The sequence below is a fragment of the Meles meles genome, chromosome 6 (assembly GCF_922984935.1).
Source record: "Meles meles chromosome 6, mMelMel3.1 paternal haplotype, whole genome shotgun sequence".
Lineage (NCBI taxonomy): Eukaryota > Metazoa > Chordata > Mammalia > Carnivora > Mustelidae > Meles > Meles meles.
The window spans coordinates 1,181,399-1,200,290 of record NC_060071.1 but is presented as its reverse complement, the minus strand read 5'-3'; the positions used below and the strand labels follow the sequence as shown (position 1 = coordinate 1,200,290).

The 18,892-nt window shown below is 64.1% G+C and overlaps 1 protein-coding gene across 1 annotated transcript; it reads left to right on the top strand.

Moving 5' to 3' along the window:
- Positions 1–715: 715 nt before the first annotated feature.
- On the top strand, positions 716–14,843 carry CTSH (cathepsin H). The gene is made up of 12 exons (XM_046008771.1): positions 716–857; positions 4,486–4,517; positions 5,161–5,266; positions 5,694–5,764; positions 6,516–6,620; positions 8,750–8,836; positions 9,522–9,577; positions 10,638–10,719; positions 11,792–11,860; positions 12,710–12,816; positions 13,657–13,782; positions 14,454–14,843. The coding sequence occupies exons 1-12, from the start codon at positions 767–769 to the stop codon at positions 14,527–14,529; spliced, it is 1,008 nt and encodes a 335-aa protein (XP_045864727.1). The 5' UTR covers positions 716–766; the 3' UTR covers positions 14,530–14,843.
- Positions 14,844–18,892: the final 4,049 nt, after the last annotated feature.

Genomic DNA, 18,892 nt, shown 5'->3' with positions numbered 1-18,892 from the left:
AGGTGGTCTGAACGGCCCACGCCCCCACCCCCCACCCAGCAACCACAGGGCTGGCGCCCTTAGCCTGAAGTTTGGTTCCTCCTTCTCTGCTTCTGCCACTCGCAAACCCGTACATGGTCTTCCTCCTTTCTGCAGATTTGCCCAACGGCCGGAAGCCGGTCATAGGACTTTCTCATCAGAAAGACTAAGATGCCTGTTGCGGGGTGGCTCAGGGGGCGCCGAACCAAAAAACCGGCCGTCTCCTTCCTCTACCTGTAAGTTCATTCCAAGGCACAAGGGACAAGGGACAAGAGAACGTGCTTAAGGAGGACCAGAGATGGGGGCTCGGGGGTGGGGGCGGGGGCGAGGGCAGGCAGGGAGCGGGGGGGGGGGGGCTCCGGGGGTTGGAGCGGGAAGGGAGAGGGCGACACCGGGGACGGGGGCCAGGGCGGGCGGGGGGGGGTGCTCCGGGGGTCGGGGTCGCCCTCCAGGGAGAGGGCGAGGTCAGGCGGTGACCGCCCCAGCAGCACCTCGGCCCGCCCGCGGCGCCCTTTCCTGGCAGGGCCGCAGGAGCCGGCGGCGGAGCGCAGGTGGGGCCCCTCGCGCGCAGGTGAGTCCCGGAGCCCCGCCCCGCCTCGGAGCCCCGCCCCGCCCCGGAGCCCCGCCCCGCCCCGGAGCCCCGCCCCGCCCCGGAGCCCCGCCCCGCCCCGGAGCCCCGCCCCGCCCCCGCCGCCGCCTCCGCCTGGCTCCCGGCGCTCGCAGCCAGTCCGCGGGCGGAGCCGCCAGGATGTGGGTCGTGTTGCTGCTGCTGTGCGCGGCCGCGGGGCTCCTGGGACCCCCGGCCTGCGGCGCCACCGACGTCTTCGCGAGCTCCTTAGGTACGCGGAGGGGGCGCCGCGGGAAAAGGGCCTCGCCGGGCGGCTCGGTCCTTGGAGGACTGCGGGGTGGGGGTCACCCGGCTGGGCGCAGCGGGGCAGGGCCTTTCCGCGGCCCCAGGACCAGGGCCTCCGCGCGTGGCGACCCGGGAGGGTGAGCCGCCTCACAGGAGGGGTCGGGAGGAGAGGGGGTGTCCGTCGGCGTCTTGCTTGACCCGAGGAAGGGGGGCGGGGGGGGCGGGGGGCCGGGGTCCCGCGGCGCAGGCGGCTGCAGGGCCTGGAGTGCCAGAGAAGCCCGCAGCCCCGCTGCGTCCTGGCGCAGCCTGGGGACATAGAGGACTTTGATGCCCCCCGCCAGGGTGAGCAGGGGCTTTCCAGCCTTTCGGGCAGGTCGCTGGGGATCCCCATGCGCGCCGCGAGAGTCTTTCTGTGAAATGGGTTCTCTGGACCGTTGCTGGAGCCACATCTGTTCTGAGGGCGTTTTCCCAAGCGCCCCTGGGTGAGTTCAGACACCAGGAGTCAGTCCCCTGCAGGCCACGTGCGTCCTGCCCGGTCCAGCTGCCCCTGCACCCCTTCCCCTGCTGGGGGGTCTAGGCAGCCCCCCAGCTGGAGGCTCTGCCCTGTGGGTCTTCCTCCTTCCCAGCTGTTGCCCACCCTCTACCCCCTCTGCCCCCCAGCTGCAGGCTCTGAGCTCACAAGACCACTGCCCTACTCACCCTGGGCACCGACAAGGCTTGTCAGAGAACAGCCTGCGGACAGGACGAAGGTCACTGAGGCTCAGAATCCCCTCCCTCCCCTCTACTCCTCTACTCATTGGTACAAGAAAGGTGCCCAGTCTTGCAGACCTCGGGGGCAGGAGGCAGGCAGCTCCAGGCCGGCCCCAACCTAAGGGAAGCCCAGTGACACACCCCGGGTGTGTCGGCGCAAAAGGCATCCTGACTCCAGAATAGGGCTCCGGAACCTTCTCTGGCTGGGCCATGGTCAGCATTGTCCACCTTCTGAGCCACACAGGGTACATAACAGCTCCCCACCTGCGCGCCGAGAGCAGCCACGGAGAGTGCAAACCAGGGAGCGGGGCAGTTTCCGCTAAAGCCTCGTATTTCAGTGCAGGTTGTGCTCCGTCTCACCAAATGATCTGTTTCCCTCCATCATTTGAAAGTATAAAGAAAACCATTTTTCAGCTTGCCGTCGTTTGCCGACCCCGTTCTCCACGCTGCCCACACAGTCCCCCAGACCAGGCATCCACAAATATCCTCCTTCCAGAAGTTCCCGTGGATTTGAAGTGGGTCTGTCTGAGGCTGGGCCCGGGGCCGCCAGCAGATCCTTCGGGCCTGGCCCAGCCCGGGAGCATCTCCGGCTCTTTCTTCCACTGACCGTCTGTGAATGAGAAATAGTCCAGGCTTGTCATACCTGCTTGTGGCTTTCGAAATATCCCAGAGGTGAAGGCTGTTCCGTTGCCTGAAATCCCCCTGGGTTGAGGTCTGTCCTCCTCTGCAGCCATCGGCCGCGGCAGGGCCCGGTGACGGGGATTGGGGACCCTACTAGTGGAGGATCGTACTCTGAGTAGGGCCTTTCTTTCCGGGGCTGAACGGATGCAGCTTGGTTCCCAGGATGGGTGTGTGACCCGCAAAGGGAAATCAGAGAGCTGAGTGTGTGAACTCCAGCCTGGGGGGCAGGGGGAGCCCCTGGAGAAACACAGAGAGACTCCAAGTGACTGTGGACACAGAGGGGATTCGTGTCCGGCCCCTTCACAAACATCCTCTGCTAAAACTGCTCTGTGCCTCTCTTTCCTCCTAAATCTGAGTGCGTGGTTCTGAGCACATCAGAGGCGGCAAGAAAGACAGACGGTGACAGTCTTCGAAACTGTGGTCGGTTCTTCAGGGAAACTGAAAATGAAGGAGAGAAACTCCCCGCGGGATCAGCTGATGGGGTTTCAGGGCGTCATGTGCTCGAGGCATAGGAATTGAGAAACCTTGCTCTAAAAATCGCCTCCCGTTCCCGGAAGCAATGAGTAATTAGGGATCTGCTTAATTAGCAGGATTTCTGAGTCCTTTGACCTGCCAAAAAACAAAGACTGGGGCACCTGGTGGCTCAGTGAAGCATCTGCCTTCGCCCCAGGTCGTGATGCTGGGGTCCTGGGACCGGGCTCCCTGCTCAGGGGGGAGCCTGCTTCTCCCGCTGACCCTCCCCTGCCCTCCACTCATGCACGCACGCTCCCTTGTGCTCTCTCTCTCTCAAATAAATCTTTAAAAAACAAAAACAAAAAAACAGCAAAGACCAGAATTAATGCTGACCCATAAAAAAAATAGGAAATATTCACCCATGAATCTGTATGTCTGTGAGGGTTTAGTCATAAAGTCGTGTTGACCTCATTAAGGGATGCATTGTTGTCTTCTTTTAAAGATTTATTTCTTTATTTTAGAGAGAGAGTATGGCGGGGGGAGGACAGGGGGACGGCCACAGGCAAAGGGAGACAGAAACTCCCAAGCAGACTCCACACGGAGCGGGAGGCTGACCTCGACTCCACGACCCTGACATCGGGACCTGAGCCGGAACGGAGTCAGGTGCTCGGCGGACAGAGCCCCCCAGGCCGCAGAGATGCGTTCCTGCTACAAGTTTCCTTTTTATGTTTGACCGTTACTTTTCAGAATGTAGACTATATTGAAATACTTTAATCAGCCGGGGTGTTCACGATGGGTATTCAATTCGGAGGAATTCATACAATGTTCAGAGATGCGTGACTCGCAGGAAGTAAGAAGAATTTCAGTGTCTACTTTTTGCCCCTGTGTTTGTGTGAAAGGGTAGTCGGGCATCAGGTGTGAACGCACGCTCCCTGACGGTGGGTGTCGGACCAGGGGCCCGGGCTCCCCCGGCTGGCTTTAAGAGGAGGATGTGGCCGTCCTGTTTTAAAGTGACAGTGTTTAGGGGCGTGTGCCGGGCTCAGTCAGTACAACATGTGACTCTTAATCTTAGGATCGTGAGATCAAGCCCCATGGTGGGCGTGGAGCCTACTTAAATTTTTTTTTATTTTTTTAATTAAAATGACAGTATTTCCGTAAGCTGGAGTACATTCTTTGTGGCCATTGAAATTGAGTGTGAAGTTTTAGTTCAGTCAGACCTACACAGGGGCAGGTAACCAGGGGCCCTTCCACAAGCAGCCGGCCAGCCCGTGGCTGCGACCCGTCTCTCTGCTGGGACAGAGGGCCCCGACGCCGGACACCAGGAAGTCCAAGGACTTGTTATCTGTCCTTTGAAGGAGAAATATGCGGACCCTCAGGGTTTGGTTTTTAACTGACTTTGTACTGAAACAGATCCTACAGAAAACTACACTGTTGTTGAATACACACTTCAGTGAGTTTGAACTGTCCGGCCGCCGTCGCGTGAGCGGCAATGGACGAAGACGCCGGGCGCCGGGGGCCCCGGCCTGCTGTCCCCAGTCATCTTCGCTCCCACCCCCGCTTGACGGCCGGGCCCCCCTGCCTTCTCCACCAGACCACACCGTTTTTAGTGCCTTCCACGTTGCCCCGTTTCCTGAAATGCAAATCGGCTCCAAGGTGCCTGCTTGGCGGAAGTCCCATTTCGTGGCCAGGCGCCCGGCCTCATTTCGTTTCTTTTCTCTTTCTTTTCACAGAGAAAGTGCACTTTAAGTCGTGGATGGCGCAGGTCAGTGCTCCGCTTCCTCCCGACGCTTTTCCATGCCCGTTGTGCGCTGTCGGACGCGACTGGGCAGGATCAGAGACGGGAAGTGGGGGAGGCTTTTCCCACTACACGTCCCTAGGGCTTTGGAAACTGGGGATTGGCCCGAGCGGGAAGGGTCCGGTTAGGTCAGCACCTTCTGGACCGTTGTCCCTGGAGATGAAGCCGGCTGGCAGCCTTCCGGGCCTGGGATCCGTGTCCACACTTTGTGTTCAGGGACACCACATGCTGGCGTGGAATTAGCTGGAGGACACGGTGCACTCGCTTTCGCGAAGGAGGGTTTCGCCCGAGAGTGGAGCCGCGCCCCGACACGGCCTGTACTTGGCATTTGTCCCTCCACCAGGGGCTGTGGGACCGCCGGGCGACCGCGGGCACCTGCGTGCGTGGTGTCGTGGTGTCGGCTGCCCGCGGGTCCCCGGAGGCGGGCGTGGGCTTTGCAACCGCCTGACTTCCGCAGCCGAGACCCGCCAGCGTGTCCTGCGACCTGACACGGCTTGGGCTCCAGAACCGGGCCGGAACGAGCACCTCCATCCCTCCTCTTAGAGAACGCACCATCCCCGGGGAGCTGGACCTCGCTTCTGCGACTTACCACTGCTGTGTTCTGTTTTAGCACCGAAAGAAATACAGCTCAGAGGAGTACCAGCACAGGCTGCAGACCTTTGTCGGCAACTGGAGGAGGATAAGGGCCCACAACGCTGGGAACCACACGTTTAAAAGTACCGTGGGCTTGCCCTTCCTCCGGGCTCCTCGCGGCCGCGTCTCAGAGCTGGAAGGACGCCAGCCGCGACTGGGGCGTGCCAGGGACTTAGGGTAGAGGGACAGTCAGAGCCCGGCACGGCGGCCCGAGCTGACCTCGGCTCTGGCCCCGCGGCTCTCCTCTGAGGCTCAGTGTCCCGGTGGGGCTCTGGGCGGTGGCGGAGTTTACAGGACACCCTGGTCCAGCCCTGCCATGTGTACTTCTGAAGCACAGAGAGCACTGGCCTTGGCACAGTCGTTGAATTCCGTGTAAGACCCGTGACGGGCGCAGCCGGCAGTAGGACACGGGCTGGCCTGGGGGTTCCCGGTTTCCCCGTTTCTTCGGGACGGCCTCACTGAGCGCCTCTTCTCCTTTTTCGGTTTTTTGTTTTTCCTTCTCTTTTTCAGTGGGGCTGAACCAGTTTTCGGACCTGAGCTTTGCGGAAGTAAAAAGCAAGTACCTTTGGTCAGAGCCTCAGGTAGGTGTCATTCCCTGGGAGCGAATCTGGCTCTTTCCGCTCGGACCTTTGGGCCAAGTTCAGAGTCCGCCTGGCTTCCGGCCAGATGGCGTCCTGCCCAGCTTCGGGGGGGCCCGGGTTCATGCCCGGCCAGAGGCGGCTCCCAGCGGTTCCTCGGTCCACGGCCCTGGCCTCAGCCACACGGGCCCCGAACTTAGCGTGGCCAGAGAAAATACAGATGCAAATTAAAACAATTTCCAAAACAGAAGTGAATTTCAGGTGAAAGACAGGTGGCCTTTTAGGGTCAATCCTCCGTAGACACCGTGCAGGGGTAGTCCTGCTGCAGTCGCTCGCTGCTTGTTTGAAGTTAGAATCGAGGGGCGCCTGGGTGGCTCAGTGGATTAAGCCGCTGCCTTCGGCTCAGGTCATGATCTCAGGGTCCTGGGATCAAGTCTCACATCGGGCTCTCTGCTCAGTGGGGAGCCTGCTTCCTCCTCTCTCTCTGCCTGCCTCTCTGTCTACTTGTGATCTCTGTCTCTGTCAAATAAATAAATAAAATCTTAAAAAAAAAAAAAATGAAGTGAGAATCGAGCGGGCGAGTGCCTTCTGACTTGTCAAATCTGGCTCCGGCCCTCAGCCTCTGACCCGGCAGGTGGGGGCTCCGTGGTCCTTAGAGCCACGGGCTCTCCGATGCTCTCGTGGTCTCCGTTTTAGTTGCACACTCTTCTGTCGGAAGGGTTTCGTCCCCTGAAGTTGTGTTTGGTCCTTCCAGAACTGCTCGGCCACCAGGGGTAACTACCTTCGGGGGAGGGGCCCCTACCCACCCTCCGTGGACTGGAGGAAGAAAGGGAAGTTCGTGTCGCCAGTGAAAAACCAGGTAAGGGCAGCCACCCCGGTCGTTCCCCACAAAAGAGCCGCGTTCGCAGCCCACACAGCAGGAGGCGAGGCCCGGAAGACCCCCCGACCGCCTTCCCCCGTCATCCTTCCGGCCGCTGCCTTCCTCGGCAAGGTGGGAGGTTTTAGCCCCATGCTCTGGGGGAAGAGACCCCCCTTACTGGACTACAGCTCGCCTGCACCCCGTGCTCGCCGTTCCCACTGGCCCCCAGTCTCAGGGTCACCCAAAACGTCCTCCTCCCCATGCCCATCGGAGACGGGGCCCCAGGCCCCTCCCGGTGGCTTCCCCCCAGATGGCGGCTGCTGTTCCGTGAGCAGAGACGCCCGCCGTCAAGATGTGCTCTGGCCGCGGGGAGCAGCGTGTGACCTGTGTTCTGCACCCACAAGCTGCGGACCAGCGGCTCTGCTCTCGGTCTGAGCGCCCCCAGGTGCCCCTGCCCGCTGCGTCCCTCCCCTAGAAGGCAGAGGGCAGCGGCCTTCTCCAGAGCACCGCCATCCTCTCGCCCCCAGAAAATGCGAGGTGACGGTAACCCTCCTAGAAACACTGGCCTTCCCACTGAAAGGCTCCCCGAGAAGCGTGTGCTCCTTGACCTTCAAGCCGGGCCACACGGTCCTGTCCTCCCAGGCTCGGGGTTTCCTGGAGCCCGTGAGAAAGCTGGACGCCTACACCAGCACCCGAGTCACAGTGACCGTCCCCTCCCAGCGTCAGGGGCAGGACAGAGCCGCCCTCTCCCCCGTTACCCCGCCGTAGTTTTTAGACCATTTAAGAATCTCAGGACAGTTTTTTGGGGTTTTTTGTTTAAGATTTTATTTATTTGGGAGAGAGAGAGAATCCCAAGCGGACTCCTGCTGAGGGGGGAGCCGGACCAGGGCTCAATCTCACAACCCTGAGATCGTGACCTGAGCTGAAATCAGGATTCGGCCATTTAACCGACCAACCGCCACCCCCGGTGCCCAGGGATCCTGCGACAGTTTAGAGCAGTGGGTTTTCAGTGAAGAAGCCTGAACCTGCTCACTGCTGGACAGGGAGGCAGGGATGTCCGTCAGGAATGTTCCCGGGGGCCACCCAGCGGCAGGGGCTCAGCCCCTGCGTCTTCTCCTGGGAGAAGCCCAGCGGAAGCCAGGCAGACTCTGAACTGACAAGGCCCGTGGGGCATCTCGCCGTGGCCACCGTGCAGGTGCGCACAGAGCAGCGGGATCCCATGTCGGCCTGGGAGCCCTCGGGGACTTCTCACGTCACGGGAGCAAAGGAGGGTGAGGGGTGGCCTGGCGTCCAGCAGACAGGACACGGGGGACTCCGGCGCCCGCCACTCGGCCCGCTCTGCCTCCCTCGGCCGGGCCAGGCCCCCGGCTTGACCGCTCCGAGACCCTTGCACAGGGCTGTCCCCGTACTGACCAAGAGACCAGGAGGGAGGCCAGCAGGCTGAGAACACTGACCTCCGGAGGGCAGGGAACGGGGGTGGTGACAGGCGTCCGGGAGGCAGAGCCAAGCGGGGAGAAGACGCAGGCGAGCGGGCAGGACGGCGTCTGTGCCTCGAACGGCCCTGGGAGGCAGGCCTGCGGCCCTGTTTTCCAGATGGAGCAGAGGGTGGGAGGCGGGAGGGGGCCCCCTGGCTCGCACAGCTGGCCCATGGCAGAGCAGTGACCGGCACCGGGCAGGTGGGCTCCGGCGCCCCACCCTCACGTCCAGAGCCTGGCCTGGACGGTGGCAGGAGGGCGGGCCCGGCAGAGGCAGGTGTGGGGCCCGGATGGAGGTCAGGGCTGGTGTCGGGCTTGAGGAGGTGCCGGTGGAATGAGGTTGGTGCGGGGGCGGGAGCAGAGACGGCTCTGGAAACCGGACTCGCTGAGTGAGTCCTTCCGAGGAACCCTGGGGAGCAGAGGAGCTGACCTCACGTCCTGACACAGACGGAAGGCGGCAGCCCCCAGGGCGGGCGCAGGGCTTGGTCCGAGAGGGGCCGGGACGGGGTGGGCGCTGGCGAGGCAGGTCCCCTCAGCCATAACACGGAGGACCCTCGCCGCACAGGCCCACGTGTGGACGGGAGCCTGGGGCTCTCCCGGGCCTGCGTCCTGGTGTCCCCGTGACCGACCCAACCCTGACCCCGGCCTCTCTAGGGCGGCTGCGGCAGCTGCTGGACCTTCTCCACCACGGGGGCCCTGGAGTCCGCCATCGCCATCCAGACCGGGAAGCTGCTGTCTCTGGTAAGCAGTGTGGCTGGGGTCACCTGCCGCGGTTGCCGCTCTGCCCCCACGCCTGACAGGGCCGGGTGGGCCCTCGGGCTCCGGCAGGGCTTCGGGCAGGGAGACTGTCTCGGCAGACCTCAGGCGCCCCCCCCCCCCCCGTGGCTGCTCGGCCTATGCAACTGGACGCACGCTTTCCTGCGAAGGGACAAGGCCGTTGAGGGGGCAGCCCAGGGCTCGCTCCCGGGGGGTCCAGCCGGTCCATGTTGGGCCCCCGGGGCCTTGAGAGAGCGGAGCCCGGCAGCCAGGCCTCCAGGAGCTGTGCCCTGCCCCGCTGCCCGGAGAGAGGGGCCAGGGCCTGTGCATCCAGTCGCTGACCCCAGAGCAAGGGAAGGTGGTGGGCAAGGGCCATGAGGGGAGGCAGAGCAGGGTGTCCCACTGGGCCTGTCTGCTTCCACCCCCGCCGGCCTCCCCAGGCACAAGAGCCTCCCCCGGGCCCCGCGACTGGCGGCGCTCAACATGGAGGCCCGCCGAGCCGTCCCCCGCCACTGAGCCCCTCCCGCCATACGACGGCCACAGAGTCGTCCTCGGGGCCCTGACCTCTGGGCGTCTTGACACGGTGCCGTCGGGGCCAGGTGCGCACCTGCGGGGACGGCTCAGCGCCCGGTGCCCGAGCCCCCACTCACGGCCTCGTGCGCCCCTGCAGGCCGAGCAGCAGCTGGTGGACTGTGCCCAGGACTTCAACAATCATGGCTGCCAAGGGTACGTCCCTGACTGGGGGGTGGCCAGAGCCCCTCTCCTGCCCACGATCGCTCCCATCCGGTCTAGCCACAGACCCGCCCCACCGCTGTCCCGTCCTGCTGCCCCGAAGGGGACGGTCCCCTCACGTACCTGGGGTCCCTCGGTCAGAACGGGGCCAAGCTGTGGTCCCCAACTCCACTCTCCCCCCACGGTGCCCCACAACCACCATGCAGGCGGCCTCGTCCGCCCCCGGGGCCCGCGGCCAGATCCACACACAGGTGTCTGGCTGGCCTTCCCGCTCGTGGGGAGTTCTAAACCAGCCCGGCCCAGCCGGCTGTGAGGGACCTTTCTGTCGGGGTGGTGACATGTTCGTGCCTGAAGGCTGTCTTCACCGGACCTGCTTCCCTGGCCCGTTCCTAAAACGGTGGCGGGGCTTTCCCTGCTCGGTGGCCGGAGTCTGAGGCGGCATCCTGGCCCACGCGCGCACCCGGCCCGCCCTCCCGGACCCAGACCCTCGGCCCCCGTGGCCCAGTCCAGGAAAGGGGCGCCCTGTCTCCTGAGCACCTGCTGCGGAGCTGGGCCCTGGGGATGCGGCAGCCAGCTGGGCGCGAGGACCGGGCATGCTGGCCGGCCACACTGACCGGAAACCGCGCACCTGGGTCACTGTGCCGGGTGCCAGGGAGCCAGCGCGGGGGTCCGGGGTGCTGGGAGCTGCGGCCGGATGGCCGTGCGCGGATTCCGGCTTCCGCTGAGTGGCCCTGGGCAAGTCGTTCAGCCTTTCTGAGCCCCAAGAAATGACGGCATCGGTCCCACAGGGTGGACGCGAGGGGTCGGCAGTCATGTCGGTGGAGCGCCTGCTGGTCAGGGTCTGGTGGGGGCTCAGGGGTGGTGAATCCCCGTTGCTGGCCAGGTCCATTCTGCCGTCCAGACGAGGGGCCTGGCCCAGGGTCCCGAGGCCTCCCCGACGCACACGCGGCCGTCGGGGACTCCAGGTCTCTCCCAGGTCTGTGGGCTGCGGCCCCGGTCAAGGCCTCCAGCCCCCGGGGCCAGCACAGGGGGCGTCTCTGTGTGCTTCTTGCAGGGGCCTCCCCAGCCAGGCCTTCGAGTACATCCGCTACAACAAGGGCATCATGGGGGAAGACAGCTACCCCTACAAGGGCCAGGTAATCCCGGAGCTGCGGCTTCACGGCCTCGGCCTGCGGGGCTGCCCAGCACCACCCGCCTCAGCCCGGGGAGCACCGTCTGCCCCGTGAGCCGCAGCACGGCCCCTCCCACCAGAAACGTCTGCTCCCCTAGTTCACTCCTTCCTCTCCTCGGCTCACCGGAGCCCACCCCCCTCACCAGCCCTGCAGCCTCCCGTCCACCCGCGGCTCCCGTTCTCCCGGGTGCCCTCCTGCCAGCTGCACCGGGACCAACGTCCGCCGCCCTCCCCATCCATCAGCAGCGCCGGTGCGGTCACTCTCAAGCTATTCACACTTCCCTGCACCTGCACCCTCTCTGTCCCAGGCCCGTTGCCGTCTCACCCCGGCCTGTCCACGGCCCCGTCTCTCCCCCAAATCCATGGTTCCACCAGCATTTCCCCTTGCTAGTGAGCCCCACCGGCCCCCACAGAACCTGCTGGCCACAGTCTGGGGTGGTCCAGACCCTCACTTGAGTTCTGCCTGTCAGCCATCAGAGACCCCACACCTGCTCCTTCGGTCAGTTCGTGACCCTGCCTCCTTCATCCCGCTCTCCCGGGGCCACCACCCAGTCTCCCGGACCTCGCTCTGACCACTCACCTGCTTTGTGCTGCCCCCATAAGTCCTGGGCTCCAGCCCAGCTGCTGGCTCGTGCCCAGACACCAGGTCCTGACTCTCGCCGTCCCCACCTTCTCTCCTATCTCGGGAGCACGTCCTCTTGCCCCCGTGTACCTGCTCTGCACCTGCCTTGTGTCTGCGCACGTCCGCGCCCCGAGACTAGCGCTCCCTTCCCCCCGCCAGGCAGGCTCCTGTCCACCTACAGTTCTCACCAGGTCCCCCAGGCTCCACGAGCACCCCCCACACGGGAGCCAGAGCCAGGCCGTGTTGCCCCTGTGAGTGCCTTGAGAACAAGGATGACTCTGACCCCCTTTTGAGTGACCCCATCACCTGGCCCCACACTCAGCGCTTTGGCTCCGCCAATATCACCGGACGGCACAGGGTAGACCTGAGGTCTCAGCCCGGGGCCAAGCCTCCCTGACTTCTGCTCCCTGAACAGGACAGTGACTGCAAGTTCCAGCCCAGCAAGGCCATCGCTTTCGTGAAGGATGTGGCCAACATCACCATCGTGAGTAGCGCTCCTTCCCTGTGACGGGTCATGTGCTCCCACGAGGAGCCCGGCGTCCACTGCTGTCGGATGACCGGTGGGCGCGGCAGGGCAGCCTGTCCCAGCGGCGGGTCACCAGGACTGGGACGATCGCGGCATCCCGAGGCAGCAGAAGGGAGGGACAGAGTGCAGGGCGAGCGCCGGGCACTCGGGCTCAGACCTGGGTCTGGGCAGGGCTCCGGTCAGGGCCGTTTTCTCCCTGGTGAAATGCAAGCAGCAGGGCCCGCCCCGCGGGTGGGGTGTGAACACGTGTGTGACGTCAGCGTGTGTGGAAGGGGCTGAATGCAAACTCATCGCGTGTGAATGCACACGGTACGCTGCGGTAACGAACAGCCCCGAGTGTGGCGTGCACGGCTCCCGAATGACGGGGCTGTCCGCAAGCGCGGCTGTGCTCCGGGGGGCCGGCTTCCGTCTAGGACGCCGCCAGGGGGACAGATTGGTCAATTTTGCTGGCTCTGTGGGGGCAGGGATGTTGGGGGCAGGGCGGGGGGACCCCAGGGGGCTCTGTGGGGGCAGGGGCGTCCCTGGGAAGAGAGGGACCGCAGACCGGCATGGCGGGGGGAGGTCACGGGGGAGCCAGGTTTCGGAGGAGGGACCCGTAGCCACACGAGGAACCCAGAGGAGCCTGTCCGCTCCACACTGCCCCGCACCTGCTGCGAGGAGGGTCGGCCGCCCCTTGGCGGCGGTTTGGTGGACATAGCCCTCTCTCCCTTCCTTCTGGGCGCCCAGCCCTGCCTCAGGGCAAAGGGCCGTCCTCGAGGGCAGGGGCAGCGGTGGTGGGGGCAGCGGTGACGGGGCTGTGTGTCGCAGAATGATGAGGATTCCATGGTGGAAGCCGTGGCCCTGTACAACCCTGTGAGCTTCGCCTTCGAGGTCACCAGCGACTTCATGATGTACAGGAAAGGCGTCTACTCCAGGTGAGCCGGGGTCCCTACGACGGCCCTGGGCTGGGCAGGGCTGGCCCCCCACACCCCTCGCGTTGACCCCACGGCCTCCTGGCCAGGCGAGAAGGGTGGGAGGACCCAGCCTGCTGGGCAGGGGCCACGTCGTTGTGAGTAGCAGGTGGGAGGGCAGGAAGACGGAGGAGCCGCTCCTGGGGTCCAGGCTGGGGGCTTCCGCACGGTGGTCTGGAACGGGCTTGCCTCACCCTCGCCCCCGGCCGCTCGCCTGTCCCGCCTCACGAGTGGAGCCCGAGTCCCAGGCCTCTCCCGCGGGAGGTCCTCCCCGTCCCCGTGCTGCCTGAGACCCGCCACCCAGCAGTGAGCCTCACCCATGTGTCCTTGGGCCATCCCCGCCAGTCTGTCCTCCACGCCAAGTTCTCTGGCCCTGCCGGCCTCTGCCACGCCCGCGTCCCCCGCACCCCAGGGTCCAGGGTCGGCTTGGGGGGAACCCAGGCGATCAGGGCCTTCTTGCTCCAACCCCATTTCCCAGGGAAACGGCCCCACTCCCGATGGGCCACCGCTGCCACACTGAGGGGCCCTCCCAGGGACCCCCATACCTGCTGGGCTGACCCCCTCCTGGGGTGCCTCAGGCCTTGGTCGCCGCCCCACATGGGTGGCCTCCGCTAGGCCGCTCCCCACCAGACGCAGCTTCCCGAGGACAGGGTCTCGCACCTCAGGCTCCCCAGCTTCCACGCCTCCAGGCCCCGCGCCGGGACTCACCACCTCAGAGCCAGGGGTGTCTCTGGGGGATGGGGCCAAGCCACCCGGATGCGGCGCCTTCCTGGGTCTTCCCACCTCTTCTATTCCCGTTTCCAGCACATCCTGTCATAAAACTCCGGATAAAGTCAACCACGCGGTCCTGGCTGTCGGGTACGGAGAGCAAAACGGGACGCCCTACTGGATCGTGAAGAACTCTTGGGGTCCCCAGTGGGGGATGAACGGGTAAGCAGCTTCTGGGCCCCACGCTCGGGGAGGGGCATCACGGGTCTGGGGGCCCGGGGGTCTTCTCCCCCGTACGCACCTGGCGTCTGAGCCGGGGTTCAGCAGGGCGCCCCGTGGAGCCCTGGGGGAGGAGCCTGAGGCTGAACCCCCACACCCCTGAGACGCCCCCGTGCCAGCCTCTCCTGTCCTGGGCCCCACATCCCAACGATACTGTGTCGGGAACGGGGTCCGTTGTCCCAGAAGGGTCCGTGGGCGGGACTGTGGCGGCTCAGCCCGGAGCCAGCCCTACCGGACAGAGCGGGCTGCTGGGGGGCAGCTCAGCCGAGGTCAGGCCACATGCTTCCCGCGGACCCCGGGGCCAGGGGCTGGAACGGGGACCTGGTGCACACCCTCAAGGGGCTCCGTCGCGTGTGCCATCAGACCCTGCGTCCCCGGGGGCCTGGTGACGAGGACATCACCGAGTGGGGGCTGAGAAGGAGCCCCGGTACACTGCGGGACCGTGGAGTGCACCCAGTATGGCAGCCAGAGGGAGGGGAGGGAAAGCTCCTCCGAGTCAGGCCGTCGGTTTCCTGGCACTCAGCCCTGGAGTCAGGTCGGGGGGCAGCAGAGCCCTGCAGGGAGGACAGCGGGGAGGGGGCCCGGCCAGGCCCCAGCTCGCTCTGCCTGCCCAGGTACTTCCTCATCGAGCGCGGGAAGAACATGTGCGGCCTGGCGGCCTGCGCCTCCTACCCCATCCCGCTGGTGTGAGCAGCCGCCGGCCAGCGAGGGCGGAGCGGGGCCCATGGTGGACGTCCTGCCCTGAAGGAAGGGGGCCCTCGCCCCCGCCCCGGGGTGGAGACCGTGAGAAAATGAGGAAGAGGAGTCGTCCCCGTTCCCCCGGCGATAAGCCTACCCGCAGCTTCCGACGCGAAGACAGCTGCGCCTTACACGTGCCTTTGCCTCACTCGAAGCCACGGGCCCAGAATATTCCTGATTTCCCACAGGGGCCGCTTCTCCCGAGTGGGGAGCGCCCACGCCATCGTTTCTGTGATCTTTATCCAATAAACACGTGGTGAACTCCTCCCCAGGCTAGGCCTGTGTGTGTGCTGGGCCCCCACAGGACTCGGGCCGGCCGGCCTGCAGGCCCCCGTCCCCCCGGGAGGGCGGCATCCAGGGGCTGCCTGGCGGGAAGGATGGTGTGGGCGCATCCCACGGGGTCACCGTCGACCAAGAGACGCCCGGGAGGAGGAGGAGGCTGGTGCCGAGCGCTTGGCAGGTTGTGCCCCGGGGGTCAGGATCCAGACCCAGACATCAGCCTGGAAGCCCAGACTTGCCCGTGTGGCCTCCATCCCCACACACAGGCCCTCTGCCCAGGACTGCCCGCCCTGTCCTCACCAACGCTCCCCTGAATGCGTCTGACGCTCCTACCAGCTCCCCGCCACCCCTTCCCTCTTGGGAGCTCTGGGCGTCCACGCTGAAGGCAGCCCCGCGGCGTCTGGGCTCCGGGAGCAGGGTCCACGGGCTGAGCTGGGGCTCTGCTTTGTCCTAAACTTCACGGTTCCCTTCAGGGGAAGGCTCTCGTGTCACTCGGGTCTCCCGGACAACTAAAGGCTTGGCAACATTTGGAAAAGAAAAAAAAAAAAAATTTGTGGTAAGATTCACTTAGAAAATAACCGTATGGTTTTAATCTATTAGAAAATTCCAGTAACATTAGACACGGCAGCACAAGACAAAAAGTTGGGAAACACAGGCATGTTCCCTTGACACGTAGACTCCTGGACCTTCGGTCAGCAGCACTGAACAGGACACACAGCCCCGCGACCAGCGCGGTTGCTTGACTGGCCGCGGCAGCATGGGGGTAAACCCGCCCGGCGTCTGCGGACGGTGTGACACCGTGGCTCAGAGACCCCCCAAGAGCGTCTAATGAAGTCCAGAAGGCGACTGGTGACCAGACCCAGAAAACACAGAAAGTCAACAACATCCAGGAAAAAACATGTCCCGTGACTGCAACAAAGCCAGTGGCCAGGAGTCCGCACGAGAAAAGCAATACAAGTGTGCGTATGAGAGAGGGACGGGACTGTCCGAAGTGAAGGCAGGGCTTGGATACAGCGAGCGCACGCCGCGCTCGGGCGTGGGAGGTACACACAGAGCCGCCGCGTCTCGTCTGGGGCCTTTCCAACAAAATGTCGGTGAAATAGTTTGATACTTTTCTATTTGGCTGAGAGAACGAGGCCAAGATGGTTAAGAAAACTTGATAAACGAGCGATGGGACAGATGTCCGCACGGCACAGTGGCCCCAGCTAAGAACCGGCCGCTCCATGTCCCCGAGCCACAGAATGAGAACTCGGGGTGTAAGCAGGTGAGCACTGACCTTCGTTACTCAGTGAAAGGTGCTAGAAAATTGGGCGACTATTTGGAACAATAACCTGACCTAAATCATCATCCACTCTTTTTTAAAATACTTTTAGGGGCGCCTGGGTGGCTCAGTGGGTTAAAGCCTCTGCCTTCGGCTCAGGTCATGATCCCAGGGTCCTGGGACCGAGCCCCACATCGGGCTCTCTGCTCAGCAGGGAGCCCGCTTCCCCACCCCCCTCTGCCTGCCTCTCTGCCTACTTGTGATCTCTCTCTCTGTCAAATGAATAAATAAAATCTTTAAAAAAAATTTTTTTTTAAATAAGGTAAAAACAGTCTCGCCATGTGACCCAGCAATCCCACTCCTCTGACGACAGAGAGCACGTCCACCCGAAGTGCGTACATGGGCCCTCAGAGCGGCCCTGCTCGTAAGGGCCGAGACGTGGAAACAAGCACGTGTCCGTCTCCTGAAACAGGCACACCGATGAGGTCCGTGCGTGCGATGGGCTGTGATTCAGAGCAATGACCACTGACACCTGCTACCACAGGGTGAATTCTGGAAACGCGGCCCTCGGCCAAAGGAGCCAAACAGGAAAGACCACGTATTGTCTAATCCCATCCGCGTGAAATGTCCTAAACAGGCAAAGCCGCAGAAACGGAAGGAGACCCGTAGCTGCCAGGGGCGGAGGGAGGCGGGGCAGGGGAGGGGCTGCTTCTGGGTCTGGGCTCTTTGGGGGTCTGAGAATGTTCTGGAACTAGACCGTGGTGATGTTGGCATAACTCTGCACCTCTGCGGAAGTTCATCTGCACTGTGTGCGGGAGAAGGGGGAGTTCACAGTAGGTGAACGGTATTGAAAACCACAGTCCGGGGAGGAGTGTTTGAGGGTTTGCCCAGGACGCCCCCGAAGCAGACAGGCACCAGCTCTACGCAAGGACCCAGGGGCTCTGCGGGTGGGAAGACATTCAAGCCGAGGGAGGAGGGATGAGTGGGCCTCCACGGAGGACAGAGAGGACACTCGCCTGCGCAGGAGGAGTGCATGGAAAGCCCAGGGCAGGGACTCCCGTGACATGACTCCCGTGACACGACTCCCACTGACCTCCGGTGGGCAAGGTGGCCCTGTCTGCAGAGGGGAACCTGAGGCTGTGGCCCAGGGCCCCCGGTGTGGTCCCGGGAGAGGAAGCGGTATGAGTGCGTCTGCCCGGCGTCCGTGGGAAGCGCCGCGCTCGTCACCAGAGGAACTTGCCCTTCAGAATAAGTGGGCGCCACCTGCAAAGCAACCCCACCTCGAGCACGTGGACACCTGCTCCCGGGGCTGGGGGCAGGGGTAATGCGGGGACAGCGGAGGGGCACAGGGGTAGGGGGGCTGGCATCCCCTGCCTCCGGACAGCAGTGTCCATGCGCAGAAGCCGCCTTCTGGGGGCCGAGATGAAGCCCTTGGGCGGCCCCAGTCCTGAAAGCATGGAGCCCCGCCCCTACCCAGACACGCGCGCACGCAAGTGTGTGTGTGTGTGTGTGTGTGTGTGTGTGTGAGTGTGTGTGTGAGTGTGTGAGAGAGAGAGAGGGAGAGAGTGCGACACAGACGGACAGGCGTACACAAATCAAAGCAGCTTCCTTCTGGGTTGTCGGGTTCTCGCTTGGGGCACTGAGGGGCCCTGCGTCGAGGGGGCCCTGCCTGTTTTCAGTGTCGGCTGACTGCCCGTCTGGCGGCCCACAGGCGACATTCCGGACACTGGCAATTATCAGTGCCAAAGTAACGACATTCCCAGGAAGACAGACAGGCGGGTCCAGCTTGCTGGGTGGGTGGCCAGCGGCAGCCTGGGTGAGTCCCCATGCTTGGTAAGTGTCCTGACGCACTCGCCACGTTTACACGCCCGTGGGGCCACCAGCCTGGCTCCTGGTGGCCCCTGGATGCGTGGTCTGGGTCCGGGGAACGTGCAGGGGGAGGCCCAGAGACGGAGCGCGGACCCCCACCTGCAGCCAGGAGCGGCCGGTGTCAGGAAGGTGCACGGGGCCTGCGCGGGACGGCCGTCACCCGAACACAGGACGGCAGGCTGCGGCATGGGTCTCGGGGTAGGCGGGCTCCGAACCCCACTCAGTCGTGTCCTCGACCACCTCGGGCAGACGGAAGCAGATGTGGACCCACACACTCGGCCACACGTCTGACCCACAAACACCACCTCAGCCCAGGGGTCCGATGTCCTCACCTTACAGGTGAGAGCACGACCCGACAACACAGCATGATGGCGCCGGCGGTCAAACCGGGTCCCGCTCTGAGCCCCAGAAATGGGAAAAACACCCCTTCCCCGTGGGGTCCCAGCAGCTCTGGGATAGTGTCTGCGAGCCACCAGCACCCGCACCCGCACCGTTCGCAGTAAGGTGGGAGAGAGCAGCTCGCCCTCCCCTCCCCTTAGACGTACAACTGTCCTTTCAAGGTCAGGGTGTTTTTTCTTAAAGACGCCAGGGCGACGCTCAAGAGTTTCCAAGCAAAGCCGGGGCTCGTCCGCTGGGGCGGTCACAACCGCCACAGACCTGCACGGCTCAGCGTCCTGGGGCGGCACAGAGGGGCGAGTGTCCACGTCCTGCTGCCCTGTGGGCCCCAGTGCACCCCGGGCACCCCACAGGCCCCTCCTAATGCCCTCGCATCAGGGATCAGGTTCCCAGATGAACCGGGGGAGTCGTGAGCTCTGAGAGCACAGGACAGACCACGGTGTTTCTGGCTGCGGGATCAGAGCCAAGACGGCAGCGGGGCAGGGGCCGTCCTCCCTAAGAGCCTGGCGC

Coding starts and splice junctions, on each gene's coding strand:
- CTSH (XM_046008771.1), top strand. CDS start 767: ATGTGGGTCGTGTTGCTGCTGCTGTGCGCGGCCGCGGGGCTCCTGGGA. Junction 858..4,485: donor CGTCTTCGCGAGCTCCTTAG/GTACGCGGAGGG, acceptor TTCTTTTCACAG/AGAAAGTGCACTTTAAGTCG. Junction 6,621..8,749: donor TGTCGCCAGTGAAAAACCAG/GTAAGGGCAGCC, acceptor CGGCCTCTCTAG/GGCGGCTGCGGCAGCTGCTG.